This window comes from Tachyglossus aculeatus, chromosome 13 (assembly GCF_015852505.1).
Source record: "Tachyglossus aculeatus isolate mTacAcu1 chromosome 13, mTacAcu1.pri, whole genome shotgun sequence".
In the NCBI taxonomy this organism is placed as follows: Eukaryota; Metazoa; Chordata; class Mammalia; order Monotremata; family Tachyglossidae; genus Tachyglossus; species Tachyglossus aculeatus.
Genome location: NC_052078.1, coordinates 3,275,772 through 3,297,455, shown reverse-complemented (window position 1 = coordinate 3,297,455; position 21,684 = coordinate 3,275,772). Strand labels below are relative to the sequence as shown.

The window sequence follows — 21,684 nt, the reverse complement described above, 5'->3', positions numbered from 1 at the left end:
GGGCACCGCTTTTCCAAATACAGACTAGTTCTGCGCCGACCGGTCACCGCAGCCCCGTGGTCCGGCCGCTCGGGGATGCCGGAGCCCCGGGAGACCTGCTTGATGCGGGGGGTCTATCGTTCTATTTGTTCTGACGACTTGACACCCGTCCACAGGTTTCGTTTTGTCGCCTGACTCCCCCTTCTAGACTGTGAGCCCGTCGCCGGGCAGGGACCGTCTCCGTACGTTGCCGACTTGGACTTCCCAAGCGCTCAGTCCAGTGCTCTGCACACAGGAAGCACTCAATAAATACGACTGAAAGAATGAATGAGTGAAACCGAAACTCATCGTTGGCTGTAAAGTCCTCCATCCCCTTGTGCCCTTCTACTTGGCCTCGCTGCTCTCTTATTCCTACCCAGCCCAAATTTCACTCTTCTAACACCAACCTATTCACCCTGTCTCCATCTCGCAGCCGACGTCTGGCCCACACCCTACCTCTGGCCTGGACTGCCCTTCCCTCCTCATACAGTAAGCGCTCAATAAATACGACTGAATGCACCCTCGGCTTCCAGGCTGTCCATCCCCTGGCCCCCTCCTCCCTCACCTCCCTTCTGTCCTTCTCCAGCCCAGTCCGCACCCTCCGCTCCTCTGCCGCCACTAACCTCATCATCATCATCATCATCATCAATCGCATTTATTGAGCGCTTACTATGTGCAGAGCACTGTACTAAGCACTTGGGAAGTACAAATTGGCAACACATAGAGACAGTCCCTACCCAACAGTGGGCTCACAGTCTAAAAGGGGGAGACAGAGAACAAAACCAAACATACCAACAAAATAAAATAAATAGGATAGATATGTACAAGTAAAATAAATAAATACAGTAATAAATATGTACAACCATAATAAATATGTACAACCTCCTCACCGTTAGGCCTCGTTCTCGCCCGTCCCGCCGTCAACCCCCGGCCCACGTCCTCCCCCTGGCCTGGAATGCCCCCAATCCCTCCGCACATCCGCCAAGCTAGCTCTCTTCCTCCCTTCAAGGCCCTACTGAGAGCTCACCTCCTCCAGGAGGCCTTCCCACACTCAGCCCCCTCCTTCCTCTCCCCCTCGTCCCCCTCTCCATCCCCCCCGCCTTACCTCCTTCCCCTCCCCACAGCACCTGTATAGATGTACATATGTCTGTACGTACTTATTACTCTATTTCTTTATTTTATTTGTACATACTTATTCTATTTATTTTACTTTGTTAATATGCTTTGCTTCGTTCTCCGTCTCCCCCTTCTAGACTGTGAGCCCACTGTTGGGTAGGGACGGTCTCTATATATTGCCAACTTGGACTTCCCAAGCGCTTAGTCCAGTGCTCTGCACACAGTAAGCGCTCAATAAATACGATTGAATGAATGAATGACAGACAGTTACTCTCCCACCACTTCAAAGCCTTTTAGACTGTGAGCCCACTGTTGGGTAGGGACTGTCTCTATATGTTGCCAATTTGTACTTCCCAAGCGCTTAGCACAGTGCTCTGCACATAGTAAGCGCTCAATAAATACGATGGATGATGATGATTGAAGGAACGTCTCCTCCAAGAAGCCTTCCCTGACTACCCCCTTCTTTCCTCTTTTTCCACATTCCCTTCTCCGTCGCTCTGACTTGTCCCTTTATTCATCCCCCGCCCCAGCCCCCCGGCACCGAAATCCACGGCTGTAATTTACTTCTTTACATCAGCGTCTGTCTCCCCCTCTTGACTGTAAACTTGTCGAGGGCAGGGAATGTGTCCTGTTATACTGTTATATTGCCCTCTCTCAGGCGCTTAGTACAGTGCTCTGCAAACAGCGAGCGCTCAATAGCGACCGCCACACCCCTGAAGTCAGAGAAGCAGCTTGGCTCAGTGGAAAGAGCCCGGGCTCGGGAGTCAGAGGTCATGGGTTCAAATCCCAGCTTCGCCAACTGTCAGCTGGGTGACTTTGGGCAAGTCACTTCACTTCTCTGGGCCTCAGCTACCTCATCTGGAAAATGGGGATGAAGACTGGGAGCCCCCCGTGGGACCACCTGATCACCTTGTAACCTCCCCAGTGCTTAGAACAGTGCTTCGCACAGAGTAAGGGCTTAATAAATGCCATCATTATTATTATTTAAGTCGCAAAGGGGATCCGGGAGCAGTGGGCATCACTGTGCTCTACACGTCTCCCTGTGCCTGCCCACCAGCGTGGCAGCCGAGTTGTGCCTGGGCGAGGAAAGGACGGAAGGAGACGGGAAAATCCCCGGGGATTTACGGACTAAAATCCCTTTCGTTCTCGCACCAGCTGGAGCCGGTTCTGTTCAGGAGGGAATAATAATAATAATAATAATTTTGGTATTTGTTAAGCACTTACTATGTGCAAAGCCCTGTTCTAAGTGCTGGGGAGGCTACAAGGTCATCAGGTTGTCCCACGCGGGGCTCGCAGTCCTAATCCCCATTTTCCAGACGGGGGAACTGAGGCCCAGAGAAGTGAAGTGACTTGCCCAAAGTCACACAGCTGACAAGTACGTAGTGGGGAGGGGGAGGTGGGCTCCCTGGGACGTCATTCAATCGCTCGATGGTATTTAGGGAAGCAGCGTGGCAGAGTGGGAAGAGCCCGGGCTTTGGAGTCAGAGGTCACGGGTTCAAATCCCGGCTCCGCCAGTTGTCAGCTGGGTGACTTGGGGCATGTCACTTCACTTCTCTGGGCCTCAGTTACCTCATCTGGAAAATGGGGATTAAGTCTGTGACCATGGGACAACTTGATTACCTTGTATCTACCCCAGCGCTTAGAACAGTGCTTTGCACATAGTAAGTGCTTAATAAATGCCATCATCATCTATCGTGTGCTTATTGTGCGCGGAGCACTGCTCTGAGAGTTTACTGTGCGCACGGCCCTGTTCGAAGCCCTTGAGAGAGAGGTGGATGCGAAAGAGTCAGTGGACATGATCCATGCCCACGGGGACGGTCTAGAGGGAGAGACGGAATTAAAATAAATGACGGATCGACCCGATAACGCTTCGCCAATACCCTGCAGGAGAAACGCTGGAGCCCGCGACAGGCAGGCCCGAGGTGGCCGGCCCAGCCGAGCCCGGCTCCGGGAAGCCAAGTCCGCGGTCCGGAAGGCCCACGCCGGCCACGGGGGCTTGGCTCAATCAGTCAGTAGTATTTATTGAGCGCTTACCACCATCATCATTGATCGTATTTATTGAGCGCTTACTATGTGCAGAGCCCTGGACTAAGCGCTTGGGAAGTACAAATTGGTAACAAATAGAGACAGTCCTCACCCGACAGTGGGCTCACAGTCTAAAAGATAATAATAATAATGGCATTTGTTAAGCGCTTACTATGTGCAGAGCACCGTTCTAAGCGCTGCGGGGGGTACAAGGTGATCAAGTTGTCCCACGTGGGGCTCACAGTCTTCATCCCCATTTTCCAGATGAGGGAACTGAGGCTCCGAGAAGTGAAGCGACTTGCCCAGGGTCACACAGCAGACGCGTGGCGGAGCCGGCGTTCGAACCCATGACCTCTGACTCCAAAGCCCGGGCGCTTTCCACTGAGCCAACGCTGCTCGGATCGACACAAGTTAAGGGGGCCGGATACCGTCCCCTATCCCGCGTGTGTGGGGCCTTAATTTGTACCTACCCCATTCGAACCCATGAGCTCTGGCTCCAAAGCCCGGGCTCTTTCCACTGAGCCCCGCTGCTTACCGCGTGCGGAGCGCTGTGCTGAGCGCTTGGAGGCCCGGGCTCCCGGCCTTAAGCGGAGCCCGCGTCTTGGGCCGTCTGAGGGGATCGGAGCGAGCGCGGCCCGTTCCCCTGCGGGGCTGGGGGGAGGCTCACCTTGGCGGTGGAGGAGGAGGTGGCGATCTGGATCACCTTGGCCAGGAGGTTCTTGGGCAGCGGGAACAGGGTCAACGCCCGGATGGCGCTGTCGTCGTCGCACAGCTCCAAGGAGCCGCCCCTGGAAGAGACGGGGTGCCCGCCGTCAGCGGCGGGGCCGGCGCCGGGACACGGATCCGCGGCCACGGAACGGCGGGGGTCCCGGTCTCGGCCGGTGGGCCGACTTCCCTCGTGGCCCTCGACGCTAACGCGGGGTCGGCGCGGCTCACGGGTTCAAGTCCCGGCCCTGCCGACTGTCGGCTGTGTGACTTTGGGCGGGTCACTTGGCTTCTCCGGGCCGCAGCGACCTCGTCTGGAAAACGGGGACGGAGACCGTGAGCCCCTCCGTGGGACGAGCGGATCCCCTTATTTATTTATAGAGAAATAAATAATAATAAATAAATAAATATTTATTTATTTATTTTATTTGTACCTGTCTGTTTGAAATCAATATATAAATATTTTATTTTGTTAGTATGTTTGGTTTTGTTCATGATTTATTTATAGAGAAATAAATAACAATAAATATTTATTTATTTATTTTATTTGTACCTATCTATTCTATTTATTTTATTTTGTTAGTAGGTTTGGTTTTGTTCATAATTTATTAATAGAGAAATAAATTATAATGAATATTTATTTATTTTATTTGTACGTATCTATTCTATTTATTTCATTTTGTTAGTAGGTTTGGTTTTGTTCATAATTTATTTATAGAGAAATAAATAACAATAAATATTTATTTATTTATTTTATTTGTACCTATCTATTCTATTTATTTTATTTTGTTAGTAGGTTTGGTTTTGTTCATAATTTATAGATCAATAAATAATAATAAATATTTATTTATTTATTTGTACGTATCTATTCTATTTATTTCATTTCGTTAGTAGGTTTGGTTTTGTTCATAATTTATTTGTAGAGAAATAAATAATAATAAATATTTATTTATTTATTTTATTTGTACATATCTATTCTATTTATTTCATTTTGTTAGTAGGTTTGGTTTTGTTCATAATTTATTTGTAGAGAAATAAATAATAATAAATATTTATTTATTTATTTTATTTGTACCTATCTATTCTATTTATTTCATTTTGTTAGTAGGTTTGGTTTTGTTCATGATTTATTTATAGAGAAATAAATAATAATAAATATTTATTTATTTATTTTAGCTGTACCTATTCTATTTATTTCATTTTGTTAGTAGGTTTGGTTTTGTTCATACTTTATTTATAGAGAAATAAATAATAATAAATATTTATTTATTTATTTTATTTGTACATATCTATTCTATTTATTTCATTTTGTTAATACGTTTGGTTTTGTTCATAATTTATTTATAGAGAAATAAATAACAATAAATATTTATTTATTTGTTTTATTTGTACACATCTGTTCTATTTATTTCATTTTGTTAGTATGTTTGGTTTTGTTCATAATTTATTTATAGAGAAATAAATAACAATAAATATTTATTTATTTATTTTATTTGTACCTATCTATTCCATTTATTTTATTTTGTTAGTAGGTTTGGTTTTGTTCATAATTTATTTATAGAGAAATAAATAACAATAAATATTTATTTATTTATTTTATTTGTACCTATCTATTCTATTTATTTTATCTTGTTAGTATGTTTGGTTTTGTTCTCTGTCTCCCCCTTTTAGACTGTGAGCCCAATGTTGGGTAGGGGCTGTCTCTAGATGTTGCCAATTTGTACTACCCAAGCACTTAGTACAGTGCTCTGCACATAGTAAGCGCTCAATAAATACGATTGACGATGATGATTTATAGATAAATAAATAATTTATTTATAGAGAAATAAATAATAATAAATATTTATTTATTTATGTATTTTATTTGTACATATCTATTCTATTTATTTTATTTTGTTAGTATGTTTGGTTTTGTTCTCTGTCTCCCCCTTTTAGACTGTGAGCCCACTGTTGGGTAGGGGCCGTCTCTATATGTTGCCAATTTGTACTTCCCAAGCGCTTAGTCCAGTGCTCCGCACACAGTAAGCGCTCAATAAATACGATTGATGATGATGATGATGATCCCCTTGTAACCTCCCCAGCCTTGAACATAGTAAGCGCTTACTAAATGCCATTATTATTATTATTATTCTTGATGCCTGTCTAGTTGTTTAGTTGTCTGTCCCCCCACCTCTAGACTGAGCCCATTGTTGGGTAGGGATTGTCTCTAGCTGTTGCCGAATTGTACTTTCCAAGTACAATTGATAAATACAATTACAATTGTATTTATCACAATACAATGTATTGTGATATGGTATTTATCACAATACAATAAATACAATGTACAATTGTACAATTGCGATAAATACAATTGAACAAATGAATGACTAACACCATCATTATTATTCATTCAATCGTATGTACTGAGCGTTTCCTTTGTGCAGAGCACTGTACTAAGTGCTTGGGAAGTACAGTATTATTATTTAATAGCCTTGCTGTCTGCCTGTTTCCCCCAGGGAAGACGGGTTTCAGTCACTGCCTGGGAGGGAGGCAGGGGGATGGACGGGATGAAAGAGGACAGAAATCCTATCTGTCCCTTTCTCCCGACCCCTGCAGATAAAGCCAGTGTAGGAGGTCTTGGCTGAACCCAAGCCAAGCGCTTAGTACAGTGCTCTGCACACAGTAAGCGCTCAATAAATACGACTGATTGAATGAATGAACTCTGTGAGCCCGTCTTCTAGACTGTGAGCCCGCTGTTGGTTAGAGACCGTCTCTATATGTTGCCAACTTGTACTTCCCAAGCGCTTAGTACAGTGCTCTGCACACAGTAAGCACTCGATAAATACGATTGATTGAATGAATGAACTCTGTGAGCCCGTCTTCTAGACTGTGAGCCCGCCGGTGGGTAGGGACCGTCTCTATATGTTGCCAACTTGGACTTCCCAAGTGCTTAGTCCAGTGCTCTGCACCCAGTAAGCGCTCAATAAATACGACTGATTGAATGAATGAACTCTGTGAGCCCGTCTTCTAGACTGTGAGCCCGCTGTTGGTTAGAGACCGTCTCTATATGTTGCCAACTTGTACTTCCCAAGCGCTTAGTCCAGTGCTCTGCACCCAGTAAGCGCTCAATAAATACGACTGATTGAATGAATGAACTCTGTGAGCCCGTCTTCTAGACTGTGAGCCCGCTGTTGGGTAGGGACCGTCTCTGTATGTTGCCAACTTGGACTTCCCAAGCGCTTAGTCCAGTGCTCTGCACCCAGTAAGCGCTCAATAAATACGATTGACTGAATGAATGAACTCTGTGAGCCCGTCTTCTAGACTGTGAGCCCGCCGTTGGGTAGGGACCGTCTCTATATGTTGCCAACTTGTACTTCCCAAGCGCTTAGTACAGTGCTCTGCACACAGTAAGCGCTCAATGAATACGACTGACTGAATGAATGAACTCTGTGAGCCCGTCTTCTAGACTGTGAGCCCGCCGTTGGTTAGGGACCGTCTCTATATGTTGCCAACTTGTACTTCCCAAGCGCTTAGTACAGTGCTCTGCACACAGTAAGCGCTCAATAAATACGACTGATTGAATGAATGAACTCTGTGAGCCCGTCTTCTAGACTGTGAGCCCGCCGTTGGGTAGGGACCGTCTCTATATGTTGCCAACTTGGACTTCCCAAGCGCTTAGTCCAGTGCTCTGCACCCAGTAAGCGCTCAATAAATACGACTGATTGAATGAATGAACTCTGTGAGCCCGTCTTCTAGACTGTGAGCCCGCCGTTGGGTAGGGACCGTCTCTATATGTTGCCAACTTGGACTTCCCAAGCGCTTAGTCCAGTGCTCTGCACCCAGTAAGCGCTCAATAAATACGACTGATTGAATGAATGAACTCTGTGAGCCCGTCTTCTAGACTGTGAGCCCGCCGTTGGGTAGGGACCGTCTCTATATGTTGCCAACTTGGACTTCCCAAGCGCTTAGTCCAGTGCTCTGCACCCAGTAAGTGCTCAATAAATACGATTGATTGAATGAATGAACTCTGTGAGCCCGTCTTCTAGACTGTGGGTAGGGACCGTCTCTATATGTTGCCAACTTGGACTTCCCAAGCGCTTAGTCCAGTGCTCTGCACCCAGTAAGCGCTCAATAAATACGACTGAATGAATGAATGAACTCTGGAACCGGCCCCTCAGGCCCAGAGCAGCCTGGGGAGCAGGAAAGAAGCCTCCTAAAGCACGTCACGGCCATCATCATCATCAATCGTATTTATTGAGCGCTTACTATGTGCAGAGCACTGGACTAAGCGCTTGGGAAGTGCAAATTGGCAACATATAGAGACAGTTCTTACCCAACAGTGGGCTCACAGTCTAAATGACCACTGACGCAGCCAATCACCCCGACACCGGAGATAAAGGGAAAACAAGTCAGAGGTGGTCATTGTCGAAGGCTTGGCTTGGCCGGCGGGAGGGTTTTCCCTCAAACCCGCCTGGATTTCGGGGCGCCGCTGTACCCCACTCCCCCTCGGGGGCCGTACCTCCCATCCCTGAGTGGGGTGTGCGAATCCTGCTGGGTCATGGACAGGAAGTCGGTGACGTCGATCGTTCCTTCTTCCAGCTCCTCCTCCTCCTCCTCCTCTTCCTCCCGGCCGATGGAGCGGGACAGGCTCCCGCCGGGCCCCAGCGGCCGGATGCTCTCGGGGGTCAGCTGCCTCCAGGAGTTGACCGGCACGGTGGGCTCCGGCCGCCACCAGCTGTCGGCCGACGAGCCGAAGCGGGTGGCGAGCGTGCGGTACTTGGCCGCGTCGAACAGCTCGTTCCGGGGGCCCAGCAGGCCCCAGCCCTGGGGGGGGGAAACGCTGCTGACCGCGGAGAGCTCGGCCCGAGGGGGGTATCGTCGGGCGGGCCGAGAGGCTCTGTATCATCAATCGTATTGCATCAATCGTATTTATTGAGCGCTTACTATGTGCGGAGCACTGTACTAAGCGCTTGGGTAGTACAAATTGGCAACATCTAGAGCCAGTCCCTACCCAACAGTGGGCTCACAGTCTAAAAGGGGGAGACGGAGAACAAAACCAAACATACCAACAAAATAAAATAAATAGAATAGATATATGTACAAGTAGAATAAATAAATAAATAGAGTCATCATCATCATCAATCGTATTCCGACCGGAGGACGGTCTGGAATGGTTACGGGGAGCCTGACGGGCAGTGAGGGGCTCCGACTGCCCCGGGGCAGGGGGGAGGGAGGGAAGGAGGCTTCCCAGAGATGTCCGAGGCCCATTTGAGGGAGCAAGTGAAGACCCCTGAACATGAACACCTCCCCCTTTTAGACTGTGAGCCCACTGTTGGGTAGGGACTGTCTCTCTATGTTGCCAATTTGTACTTCCCAAGTGCTTAGTACAGTGCTCTGCACATAGTAAGCGCTCAATAAATACGATTGACGATGATGACGAGGATGGCTGGGGACCCCCAGGGACGGGCACGAGGAGACCGTCACCTTAAAGAGCTGGCACGCGGCGGCGGCGGCCTGTCTCTCCGCGTCAATCTTCTTGCTGCCATAGCCTTCCACCTCCACGCTCTTGGGCCACTTGATATGTAGGGTGACTTTCTGCGGAGGGTTGAGAGGGGCTTAAGACGGAATTCCTCCCGCCCCCTTGGGTGCCCCTGGCACGGGAGGAAGGGCACCCAGGCCCTGGCACGAATGGAGCGGGTTCCCCGGATGCCTGGGACCCTCCGGGTCTCCGAAAACACAAAGCCTTTCCCCTCATTGGAAAGCGGGAGAAACTGAGGCATCATTCACCCCACAGCACTTACATCCTCGTCCCCCTCCCCATCCCCCCCCGCCTTACCTCCTTCCCCTCCCCACAGCACCTGCATATGTTTGTACAGATTTATTACTCTATTTATTTTACTTGCACATATTTATTTTATTTGGTTTATATGTTTCGTTTTGTTGTCTGTCTCCCCCTTCTAGACTGTGAGCGCGCTGCTGGGTAGGGACCGTCTCTATACGTTGCAAACTTGTACTTCCCGAGAGCTTAGTCCGGTGCTCTGCACACAGTAAGTGCTCAATAAATACGACTGAATGAATGAACGAATGAAGAGTCAGAATTTATTGATTTCTATAATAATAATAATGGCATTTTATTAAGCGCTTACTATGTGCAAAGCACTGTTCTAAGCACTGGGGAGGTTACAAGGTGATCGGGCTGTCCCACGGGGGCCTCACAGTCTTCATCCCCATTTGACAGATGAGGTCACTGAGGCCCAGAGAAGTGAGGTGACTTTCCCAAAGTCACACAGCTGACAAGTGGCGGAGCCGGCATTTGAACCCATGACCTCTGACTCCAAATAATAATAATAATAATGATGGTATTTGTTAAGCGCTTACTATGCGCAAAGCACTGTTCTAAGTGCTGGGGGGTATACAAGGCGATCAGGTTGTCTCACGTGGGGCTCACAGTCTTCATTCCCATTTTACAGATGAGGGAACTGAGGCACAGAGAAGTGAAGTGACTTGCCCAAAGTCACCCAGCTGACAATTGGCAGAGCCAGGATTTGAACCCATGACCTCTGACTCCAAAGCCCGGGCTCTTTCCACTGAGCCATGCTGCTTCTCTTTATTAATTTTTATTAATGCGTACCTCCCCTTCTAGACTGTAAACTCACCGTGGGCCTACCAACTCTGCTATATTACACTCTCCCCAGTGTTTGGAACAGGGTGCTCTGCACCATTGTATATATATATGTATATCTATATCTATATCTATATATTATATTATATGTACCCTGTATATATGTTTGTACATACTTATTACTCTATTTATTTATTTATTTTACTTGCACATATCTATTCTATTTATTTTATTTTGTTAGTATGTTTGGCTTTGTTCTGTCTCCCCCTTTTAGACTGTGAGCCCACTGTTGGGTAGGGACTGTCTCTATATGTTGCCAACTTGGACTTCCCAAGCGCTTAGTACAGTGCTCTGCACACAGTAAGCGCTCAATAAATATGATTGATTGATTGATTGACTGTTATGTGCTCAGAAACTACCGCTTATTTGACCAAGGGAGGTTTATGGTCCAGGGAGCTGATTTCTAGTTTCTAGTGCTCGTGGCAGAGAGGCACTCACCCACCCCAGCCTCGGTTTCCCCTGCCACAAAACCGGCCCGCTTCTCCCTAGGGGCACCTTGCATTCATTCATTCATTCAATCATATTTATTGAGCACTTACTGTGTGCAGAGCACTGGACTAGGCACTTGGGAAGTACAAGTTGGCAACATCTAGAGACGGTCCCTACCCAACAGTGGGCTCACAGTCTAGGAGGGGGAGACAGAGAACAAAACCAAACATATTAACAAACTTAAATAAATAGAGTAAATAGGTACAAATAAAATAGAGTAATAAATATGTACAAACATATATACATATAACCAGGTGCTGTGGGGAGGGGAAGGAGGTAAGGCGGGGGGGAAGGGATCCCCCTGCTTCCCTTTCATTCATTCAGTTGTATTTATTGAGCGCTTACCGTGTGCACAGCACCGTGCTAAGCGCTTGGGGGAATAAAACAGGATGAAAACCAGACACATTCACGGCCCGCAGGGAGCTTCCAGCTTCGCTTTCAGACTGGGCACCCAGTTGGTTTCGTGTCTGGTCCTTCCAGGGGTAGGAACGGGAGAGCCCGGCTGTCCACCAGCCCCAGATAAGGCTGGACCGGCCTGTCCGTGCCTCCCGAGGTAGAGCCCGCTCTCCTGTCCCTTCTCCAAGCCCAGCGGGGCCTCCCACCCTCTGCTGCCCTCGCCCCCTCCTACCTCACCTCCCATCTGTCCTTCTCCATCGCAGCTCGCACCCTCCGCTCCTCTGCCGCTAATCTCCTCACCGTACCTCTTTCTCACCTGTCCCGCCATCGACCCCCGGCCCACGTCCTCCCCCGGGCCTGGAATGCCCCCAATCCCTCTGCCCATCCGCCAAGCTAGCTCTCTTCCTCCCTTCAAGGCCCTACTGAGAGCTCACCTCCTCCAGGAGGCCTTCCCACACTCAGCCCCCTTCTTCCTCTCCCCCTCCTCCCCCTCACCTTACCTCCTTCCCTTCCCCACAGCACCTGTATATATGTATATACGTTGCACGTATATATTACTCTACTTATTTTACTTGTACCTATCTATTCTATTTATTTTATTTTGTTAATATGTTTGGTTCTGTTCTCTGTCTCCCCCTTCTAGACTGTGAGCCCACTGTTGGGTAGGGACTGTCTCTATATGTTGCCAACTTGGTCTTCCCAAGTGCTTAGTACAGTGCTCTGCACACGGTAAGCGCTCAATATATATGATGGATTGATTGATTAGTACAGTGCTCTGCACACAGTAAGCGCTCAATAAATACGATTGATTGATTGACTGTACGGATTTATTACTCTATTTATTTATTTTACTTGTACATATCTATTCTATTCATTTTATTTTGTTAATATGTTTTGTTTTGTCTGTCTCCCCCTTCTAGACTGTGAGCCCACTGTTGGGTAGGGACTGTCTCTATATGTTGCCAACTTGGACTGCCCAAGCACTTAGCCCAGTGCTCTGCACACAGTAAGCAGTCAATAAATATGACTTATTGATTGATTGACTGACTGTACGGATTTATTACTCTATTTATTTATTTATTTTACTTGTACATATCTATTCTATTGATTTTATTTTGTTAATATGTTTGGTTTTGTTCTCTGTCTCCCTTCAAGACTGTGAGCCCACCGCTGGTTACCAACTTGGACTTCCCAAGCGCTTAGCCCAGTGCTCTGCACACAGCAAGCACTCAATAAATACAATTGATTGATTGTACAGATTTATTACTCTATTTATTTATTTATTTTACTTGTACATATCTATTCTATTGATTTTATTTTGTTAATATGTTTGGTTTTGTTCTCTGTCTCCCCCTTCTAGACTGCAAGCCCACTGTTGGGTAGGGACCGTCTCTACATGTTGCCGACTTGGACTTCGCAAGCGCTTAGCCCAGTGCTCTGCACACAGTAAGCGCTCAATAAATACGACTGATTGACTGACTGTACGGACTTATTACTCTATTTATTTTACTTGTACATATCTATTCTATTTATTTTATTTTGTTACTACTTTTGCTTTTGTTCTCTGTCTCCCCCTTCTAGACTGTGAGCCCGCTGTTGGGTAAGGGACCGTCTCTATAGGTTGCCAACTTGGACTTCCCAAGCGCTTAGCTCAGTGCTCTGCACACAGTAAGCGCTCAATAAATACGACTGATTGACTGACTGTACGGACTTATTACTCTATTTATTTTACTTGTACATATCTAGTCTATTGATTTTATTTTGTTAATACGTTTGGTTTTCTTCTCTGTCTCCCCCTTCTAGACTGTGAGCCCGCTGTTGGGTAAGGGACCGTCTCTATATGTTGCCAACTTGGACTTCCCAAGCGCTTAGCCCAGTGCTCTGCACACAGTAAGCGCTCAATAAATACGACTGATTGATTGACTGTACGGACTTATTACTCTATTTTACTTGTACATATCTATTCTATTGATTTTATTTTGTTAATACGTTTGGTTTTGTTCTCTGTCTCCCCCTTCTAGACTGTGAGCCCACCGTTGGGTAGGGACCGTCTCTATGTGTTGCCAACTTGGACTTCCCAAGAGCTTAGCCCAGTGCTCTGCACACAGTAAGTGCTCAATAAATACGATCGATTGATTGATTACTACAGTGCTCTGCACACAGTAAGCGCTCAATAAAAACGATTGATTGATTGATTGTACGGATTTATTACTCTATTTATTTATTTATTTTACTTGTACATATCTATTCTATCGATTTTATTTTGTTAATATGTTTGGTTTTGTTGTCTGTCTCCCCCTTCTAGCCTGTGAGCCCGCCGTTGGGTAGGGACTGTCTCTATATGTTGCCAGCTTGTACATCCCAAACGCTTAGTACAGTGCTCTGCACACAGTAAGCGCTCAATAAATACGATTGATGATGGTTGATAAGTAAGCGCACAATAAATCCCATTGATGATATCTCAAAGAACCCTTACCATCCAGGGTGATGGTACATTGTCTTTTAACTAACTCCGTTGAACTAGGGGCTCTTATCAGGATTTGTCAGACTGGGTTCGTTCATTCATTCAGTTGTTTTTATTGAGTGCTTACTGTGTGCAGAACACTGTGCTAAGCACTGGGGAGAGTACACTATAAGAGCTGGTAGGTTCCCTGCTCACAGCGGAGCTTATGGTGGAGAGCTTACCGCTGTTGCTCCTTTTAGACTGTGAGCCCACTGTTGGGTAGGGACTGTCTCTATATGTTGCCAACTTGGACTTCCCAAGCGCTTAGCCCAGTGCTCTGCACACAGTAAGCGCTCAATAAATCCGATTGATTGATTGATGGATTGACCCGCGTCCGCCGAGAGGGAATCCTCCGAGAGACGCCCTCCCTCCGCCCGCAAGCCCTCTCCCGCCGAGGCCGCCGCTCCCGCGGCGCCGTACCTTTTTCTTCGGCCCGTTGCTGTGGACGTAGACCAGTTTGTCCTTTGCGTGGGAGATGCCGAGGGCTCTTCCGATCACGCTGTTGAGGAGGTTTTTGGGCTGCGGAAATTCCTTCAGCAAGTCTCGAGAAGCTGAGGAGACACGACGACGGAGGCGTTAAGACGTTTTCTTCCTCCCGGGTGGGCAGCCGCGGGGCGGGGGGCACGGCGGGCCGTGGCCGGGGTCTCGGGACAGGAGCAGTCCTGGGGTTGCGGGGGGTTTTGACACCGTCTACACTTGGGAAGCAGCCCGGGCTTTGGAGTCGGAGGTCATGAGTTCAAATCCCAGCTGTTTGTGACTGCGGGCAAGTCACTTCACTTCTCTGGGCCTCAGTTCCCTCATTTGTAAAACGGGGATGAAGACTGGGAGCCCCCCCGGGGGACAGCCTGATCCACCTTGTAACTTCCCCAGCGCTTAGAACGGTGCTTTGCACATAGTAAGCGCTTAATAAATGCCATTATTATTAGTAGTAATAGTAAGCGCTTAATAAATGCCATTATTATTAGTAGTAATAGTAAGCACTTAACAAATATCACAATTATTATTATTGTTACTATTATGTGGCAGAGCCAGGAATAGAACTCCTAGTAAGCGCTTAATAAATGCCATTATTCCTCTTCTTCTCTGGGCCTCGGTTCCCTCATCCGTAAATGAGGATTAATAATAATAATAATAATGATGATGACGGCATTTAATAATAATAATAATAATGGCATTTATTAAGCCATTAATAAAGAGGAGCGTGGCTCAATGGAAAGAGCACGGGCTTGGGAGTCAGAGGTCAGGGGTTCGAATCCTGGCTCCGCCACATGTCTGCTGTGTGACCTTGGGCAAATCACTTCACTTCTCTGAGCCTCAGTTACCTCATCTGTAAAATGGGCATTGACTGTGAGCCCCACGTGGGATAACCTGATCACCTTGCATCCCCCCCCCAGCACTTAGAATAGTGCTTTGCACATAGTAAGCGCTTAATAAATGCCATTATTATTATTATTATTATTCTCTGGGCCTCGGTTCCCTCATCCGTAAATGAGGATTAATAATAATAATAATAATAATAATAATAATAATGATGATGGCATTTAATAATAATAATAATAATGGCATTTATTAAGCCATTAATAAAGAGAAGGAGCATGGCTCAGTGGAAAGAGCCCGGGCTTGGGAGTCAGAGGTCAAGTGTTCGAATCCTGCCTCCGCCACATGTCTGTTGTGTGACCCTGGGCAAATCACTTCACTTCTCTGAGCCTCAGTTACCTCATCTGTAAAATGGGGATTGACTGTGAGCCCCACGTGGGATAACTTGATCACCTTGTATCCCCCCAGCGCTTAGCACAGTGCTTTGCACATAGTAAGCGCTTAACAAATGCCATTACTATTATTATTATTAAGCACTTACTATGTGCAAAGCACTGTTCTAAGCGCTGAGCACTGTTCTAAGCGCTAGCGCTTACTACATGCAAAGCACTGTTCAGTCCCTTCTAGACTGTGAGCCCACTGTTGCATAGGGACCGTCTCTATATGTTGTCAACTTGTACTTCCCAAGTGCTTAGTACAGTGCTCTGCACACAGTAAGCGCTCAATAAATACAATTGAATGAATGAATATGTTGCCAACTTGTACTTCCCAAGCGCTTAGTACAGTGCTCTGCACACAGTAAGCGCTCAATAAATACGATTGAATGTATGACTGAATGAAAAGGCTGCGAGCCCTATGTGGGTCAGGGATTGTGACCAGTGCTCAGAGCAGTGCCTGGCACTTGGTAATCATTTAAAAAATACCACAAATATTACTATTATTCATTCATTCATTCGTATTAACTGAGCGCTTACTGTGTGCAGAGCACTGTACTAAGCGCTGGGGAGGAAACAAGGTGATCAGGTTGTCATTCGTTCATTCATTCGTATTTACTGAGGGCTTACTGTGTGCAGAGCATTCATTCAATCATATTTATTGAGCGCTTACTGTGTGCAGAGCACTGTACTAAGCGCTGGGGAGGAAACAAGGTGATCAGGTTGTCATTCATTCATTCATTCAATCGTATTTATTGAGCGCTTACTCTGTGCAGAGCACTGGACTAAGCACTTGGGAAGTACAAGTTGGCAACATATAGAGACGGTCCCTACCCAACAGCGGGCTCACGGTCGAGAAATTGCCTCCCTCTTCCCTTTCATCATCATCATCAATCGTATTTATTGAGCGCTTACTGTGTGCAGAGCACTGTACTAAGCGCTTGGGAAGTCCAAGTTGGCAACATATAGAGACAGTCCCTACCCAACAGTGGGCTCACAGTCTAAAAGACTTCCCTTTCCCCACTGTCAATCAATCAATCAATCAGTCAATTGTATTTATTGAGCGCTTTCAGTGTGCAGAGCACTGTACTAAGCGCTTGGGAAGTACAAGTTTCCCAACTCAGCCCTGCCCCGAGCTCCGATTTCAATCCGAGCCGCTCGGGAATCCTTTGCACTCCCTTGCCTTCCTGAGCCATTTTCCTGGCCGGTCCCCTTTTCCCACCCCCAGAAAACAAGCCTGTTGTGGGCAGGGAATGTGTCGGTTTATTATTCTGCTGTCCTCTCCCAAGCGCTTAGTACAGTGCTGTGCACACAGTAAGTGCTCAATAGACATGACTGCATGAAGGTCCTCTTAATCCCCAGGGCCCCAATTCTGCTTGGTTCTCTTGGACTTCCCAAGCGCTTAGTACAGTGCTCTGCACACAGTAAGCGCTCAATAAATACGATTGATTGATTGATTGATTGGAGAAGCTGCGTGGCTCAGTGGAAAGAGCCTGGGCTTTGGAGTCCGAAGTCATGGGTTCAAATCCCAGCTCCGCCAACTGTCAGCTGGGTGACCTTGGGCAAGTCCCTTCACTTCTCTGTGCCTCAGTGACCTCATCTGGAAAATGGGGATTAAAACCGGGAGCCCCCCGGGGGACAACCTGATCACCTTGTATCCTCCCCAGCGCTTAGAACAGCGCTTTGCACATAGTAAGCGCTTAATAAATGCCATCATTATTATTATTAGACGGGAAGCTTGCTGTGGGCAGGGAATGTGTCTGCTAACTGTTTTACTGAACTCTCCCAAACAGTACAGTTTTCTCTGTATAGTAAGCGCTTAAAAAATACCAAATGATAGAGCGATAGCTGTAATTCATTATCCACCCCAGCGCTTAGGACAATGCTTGGCACGTAGTAAGCGCTTAACAAATACCCTAATTATTATTATTGTTATCCACCCCAGCGCTTGGGACAATGCTTGGCACATAGTAAGCGCTTAACAAATACCCTCATTATTATTATTATTATTATCCACCCCAGCGCTTAGGACAATGCTTGGCACATAGTAAGCGCTTTACAAATACCACCATTATTATTATCCATCCCTGTGCTTAGGACAATGCTTGGCACATGGTAAGCGCTTAATAAATACCACCATTATTATTATCCATCCCTGGCTTAGGACAATGCTTGGCACGTAGTAAGCGCTTAACAAATACAACCATTATTATTGTTATTATCCACCCCAGCGCGTAGGACAATGCTTAGCACATAGTAAGCGCTTAACAAATACCACCATTATTATTGTTATTATCCACCCCAGCGCTTAGGACAATGCTTGGCACATAGTAAGTGCTTAACAAACACCCGAATTATTATTATTATCCACCCCAGCGCGTAGGACAATGCTTGGCACATAGTAAGCGCTTAACAAATACCACCATTATTATTGTTATTATCCACCCCGGCCCTTAGGACAATGCTTGGCACATAGTAAGTGCTTAACAAACACCCTAATTATTATTATTATCCACCCCAGCGCGTAGGACAATGCTTAGCACATAGTAAGCGCTTAAGAAATACCACCGTTATTATTGTTATTATCCATCCCAGTGCTTAAGACAATGTTTGGCACATAGTAAGTGCTTAACGCATACCCTAATTATTATTATTACCCACCCCAGCGCTTAGGACAACGCTTGGCACATAGGAAGCACATAACAAACACCCTAATTATTATTATTATTATCCACCCCAGCGCTTAGGACAATGCTTGGCACATAGTAAGCGCTTAACGCATACCCTAATTATTATTATTATCCACCCCAGCGCTTAGGACAATGCTTGGCACATAGGAAGCACATAACAAATACTCTAATTATTATTATTATCCACTCCAGCGCGTAGGAATAATACCACCATTATTATTATCCATCCCTGCGTTTAGGACAATGCTTGGCGCATAGTAAGCACTTAAAAAATACTCTATTATTATTATCCACTCCAGCGCGTAGGATGATACTTGGGACATAGTAAGAGCTTAACAAATACCACCATTATTATTATCCATCCCTGCGTTTAGGACAATGCTTGGCACATAGTAAGCACTTAACAAATACCCTAATTATTATTATTATTATCCACCCCAGCGCTTAGGACGAGGCTTGGCACATAGTAAGCGCTTAACACATACCGTCCTCGTTATTCCTATTGAGCGCTGTGTGCGGAGCGTGTTGCTCAGTGTTTGGGAGCCCACTGTTGGCACACAGTAAACGCTTAACAAATACCACCATTATTATTGTTATTATCCACCCCAGCGCTTGGGACAATGCCTGGCACATAGTAAGCACTTAACAAATACCCTAATTATTATTATTATTATTATCCACCCCAGCGCTTAGGCCGATGCTTGGCACATAGTAAGCGCTTAACACATACCGTCCTCGTTATTCCTATGGAGCGCTGTGTGCGGAGCGTGTTGCGCAGTGTTTGGGAGCCCACTGTTGGCACATAGTAAGCGCTTAACAAATACCACCATTATTATTGTTATTATCCACCCCAGCACTTGGGACAAGGCTTGGCACATAGTAAGCACTTAACAAATACCTTAATTATTATTATTATTATTATCCACCCCAGAGCTTAGGCTGATGCTTGGCACATAGTAAGCGCTTAACACATACCGTCCTCGTTATTCCTATTGAGCGCTGTGTGCAGAGCGTGTTGCTCAGTGTTTGGGAGCCCACTGTTGGCACACAGTAAACGCTTAACAAATACCACGATTATTATTGTTATTATCCACCCCAGCGCTTGGGACAATGCTTGGCACATAGTAAGCACTTAACAAATACCCTAATCATTATTATTATTATTATTATCCACCCCAGCGCTTAGGACAATGCTTGGCACATAGTAAGCGCTTAACACATACCGTCCTCGTTATTCCTATTGAGCGCTGTGTGCGGAGCGTGTTGCGCAGTGTTTGGGAGCCCACTGTTGGCACACAGTAAACGCTTAACAAATACCACCATTATTATTGTTATTATCCACCCCAGTGCTTGGGACAACGCTTGGCACATAGTAAGCACTTAACAAATACCCTAATTATTATTATTATTATTATCCACCCCAGCGCTTAGGACAATGCTTGGCACATAGTAAGCACTTAACAAATACCCTAATTATTATTATTATTATTATCCACCCCGGCGCTTTGCAAATACCAACATTATTATTATCCATCCCTGCGCTTAGGACAATGCTTGGCACATGGTCAGCGCTTAGTACATGTTGCCAACTTGTACTATATGTTGCCCACTTGGACTTCCCAAGCGCTTAGTACAGTGCTCTGCACACAGGAAGCGCTCAATAAATATGATTGATTGATTGATTGATGGGGAGAGGGTGCTAGGGAGGGGGGTGACGGTGCCGCTCCCTGCCGGCAGGGGGCGCCCAGCCCCCAATTCTTCATTCATTCATTCATTCATTCATTCATTCATTCACTCGATCATTGATTCCACTGCATTTCCCGGCCGCTCCTCACCGTTCACCATGTTCCCGACCCCCGGCGGCGGCTATGAATGGGGCCCCCCCGGGGCTGTGATAGACGCCCCCGCCGCTGATGCTCGGAGCCGCCCGCCGCCCACGCCCGCGTGGGGGCGCTGGCGGCCGCCCGGCCATGGCGCAGGCGCACTGCCGCGCTCTCCCTCGCTTCCCCCGTCCGCCACGCATGCGCACTCGGGGGGGGGCTCCCTCTGCTCTCCCGCCCGCCACGCATGCGCACGCGGGGGTCGGTAGCCCGCGCTCTCTCGCCTGCCACGCATGCGCACACTGGGTCCGAGGGGGGTTCCCTCGCTCTCCCGCCACGCATGCGCACACTGGGTCCGAGAAGGGAGGGGGGTCTCCCGCGCTCTCCCGCCACGCGTGCGCAGACGGCCCGCCTCTCCGGCGCCCCCTCTGGCCCGGGTTGGTCGCTGCGGGCGCCGGCCGCAGGCCGCACGTGGGCGGAGCGGCCCGGGAAGCCCAACGGGAAGAAATAATAATAATAATTGTTAATATTATTAATATAATTGTTAATCACGTTGTTAATATAATAATTGTTGTTATTATTGTGGTCTTTGTTCAGCGTTTGCTACGTGCCAGGCACTGTTCTAAGCGCTGGGGTGGGTAAAAATAATGAGGGTATTTGTTAAGCGCTTACTGTCCTAAGTGCTGGGGTGGATAATAACAATAATTAGGGTATTTGTTAAGCGCTTACTATGTGCCAGGCACTGTTCTAAGCACTGGGGTGGCTAATAATAATTATTAAGGTATTTGTTAAGCGCTTACTATGTACCAGGCACCTTACCAAGGGCTGGGGTGGATGATAATAATAATAATAATTAGGGTATTTGTTAAGCGCTTACTATGTACCAGGCACCATACCAAGCTCTGGGGTGGATGATAATAATAATAATAATAATTAGGGTATTTGTTAAGCACTTCCTATGTACCACGCACCATACCAAGCACTGGGGTGGATGATAATAATAACTAGGGTATTTGTTAAGCGCTTACTATGTGTCAGGCACTTTTCTAAGCCCTGGGTTGGATAATAATAATAATAATAACTAGGGTATTTGTTAAGTATTTACTATGTGACAGGCACTGTTTTAAGCACTGGAGTGGATAATAATAATTAAGGTATTTGTTAAGCGCTTACTATGTGCCAGGCACTGTTCTAAGCACTGTGGTGGCTAATAATAATAATAATTAGGGTATTTGTTAAGCGCTTACTATGTGCCAGGCACTGTTCTAAGCACTGTGGTGGATAATAATAATAATAATTAGGGTATTTGTTAAGCGCTATGTGACAGGCACTGTTCTAAGCACTGGGGTGGATAGTAATAATAATAATTAGGGTATTTGTTAAGCACTTACTATGTGACAGGCCCAGTTCTAAGTGCTGGGGTGGCTAATAATAATTAGGGTATTAAGCGCTTACTATGTGACAGGCCCTGTTCTAAGCACTGGGGTGGCTAATAATAATTAGGGTACTA

At 46.6% G+C, this 21,684-nt stretch overlaps 1 protein-coding gene across 3 annotated transcripts in view; it reads right to left on the bottom strand.

Moving 5' to 3' along the window:
• The window catches only part of DHX30 (DExH-box helicase 30), a 60,426-nt gene that overhangs the window by 13,115 nt on the left and 25,627 nt on the right, over window positions 1-21,684 (bottom strand). For 2 of the 3 annotated variants that reach the window (XM_038755624.1, XM_038755626.1), the window contains 4 exons: window positions 14,334-14,464; window positions 9,328-9,438; window positions 8,363-8,667; window positions 3,827-3,947 (listed from right to left, as the gene is read on the bottom strand). In XM_038755624.1, coding sequence (XP_038611552.1) covers window positions 3,827-3,947; window positions 8,363-8,667; window positions 9,328-9,438; window positions 14,334-14,464 — 668 coding nt within the window. Of the gene's footprint in view, window positions 1-3,826; window positions 3,948-8,362; window positions 8,668-9,327; window positions 9,439-14,333; window positions 14,465-20,189; window positions 20,242-21,684 lie in introns of those variants that run through there. The other variant, XM_038755625.1, reaches the window with a different exon arrangement.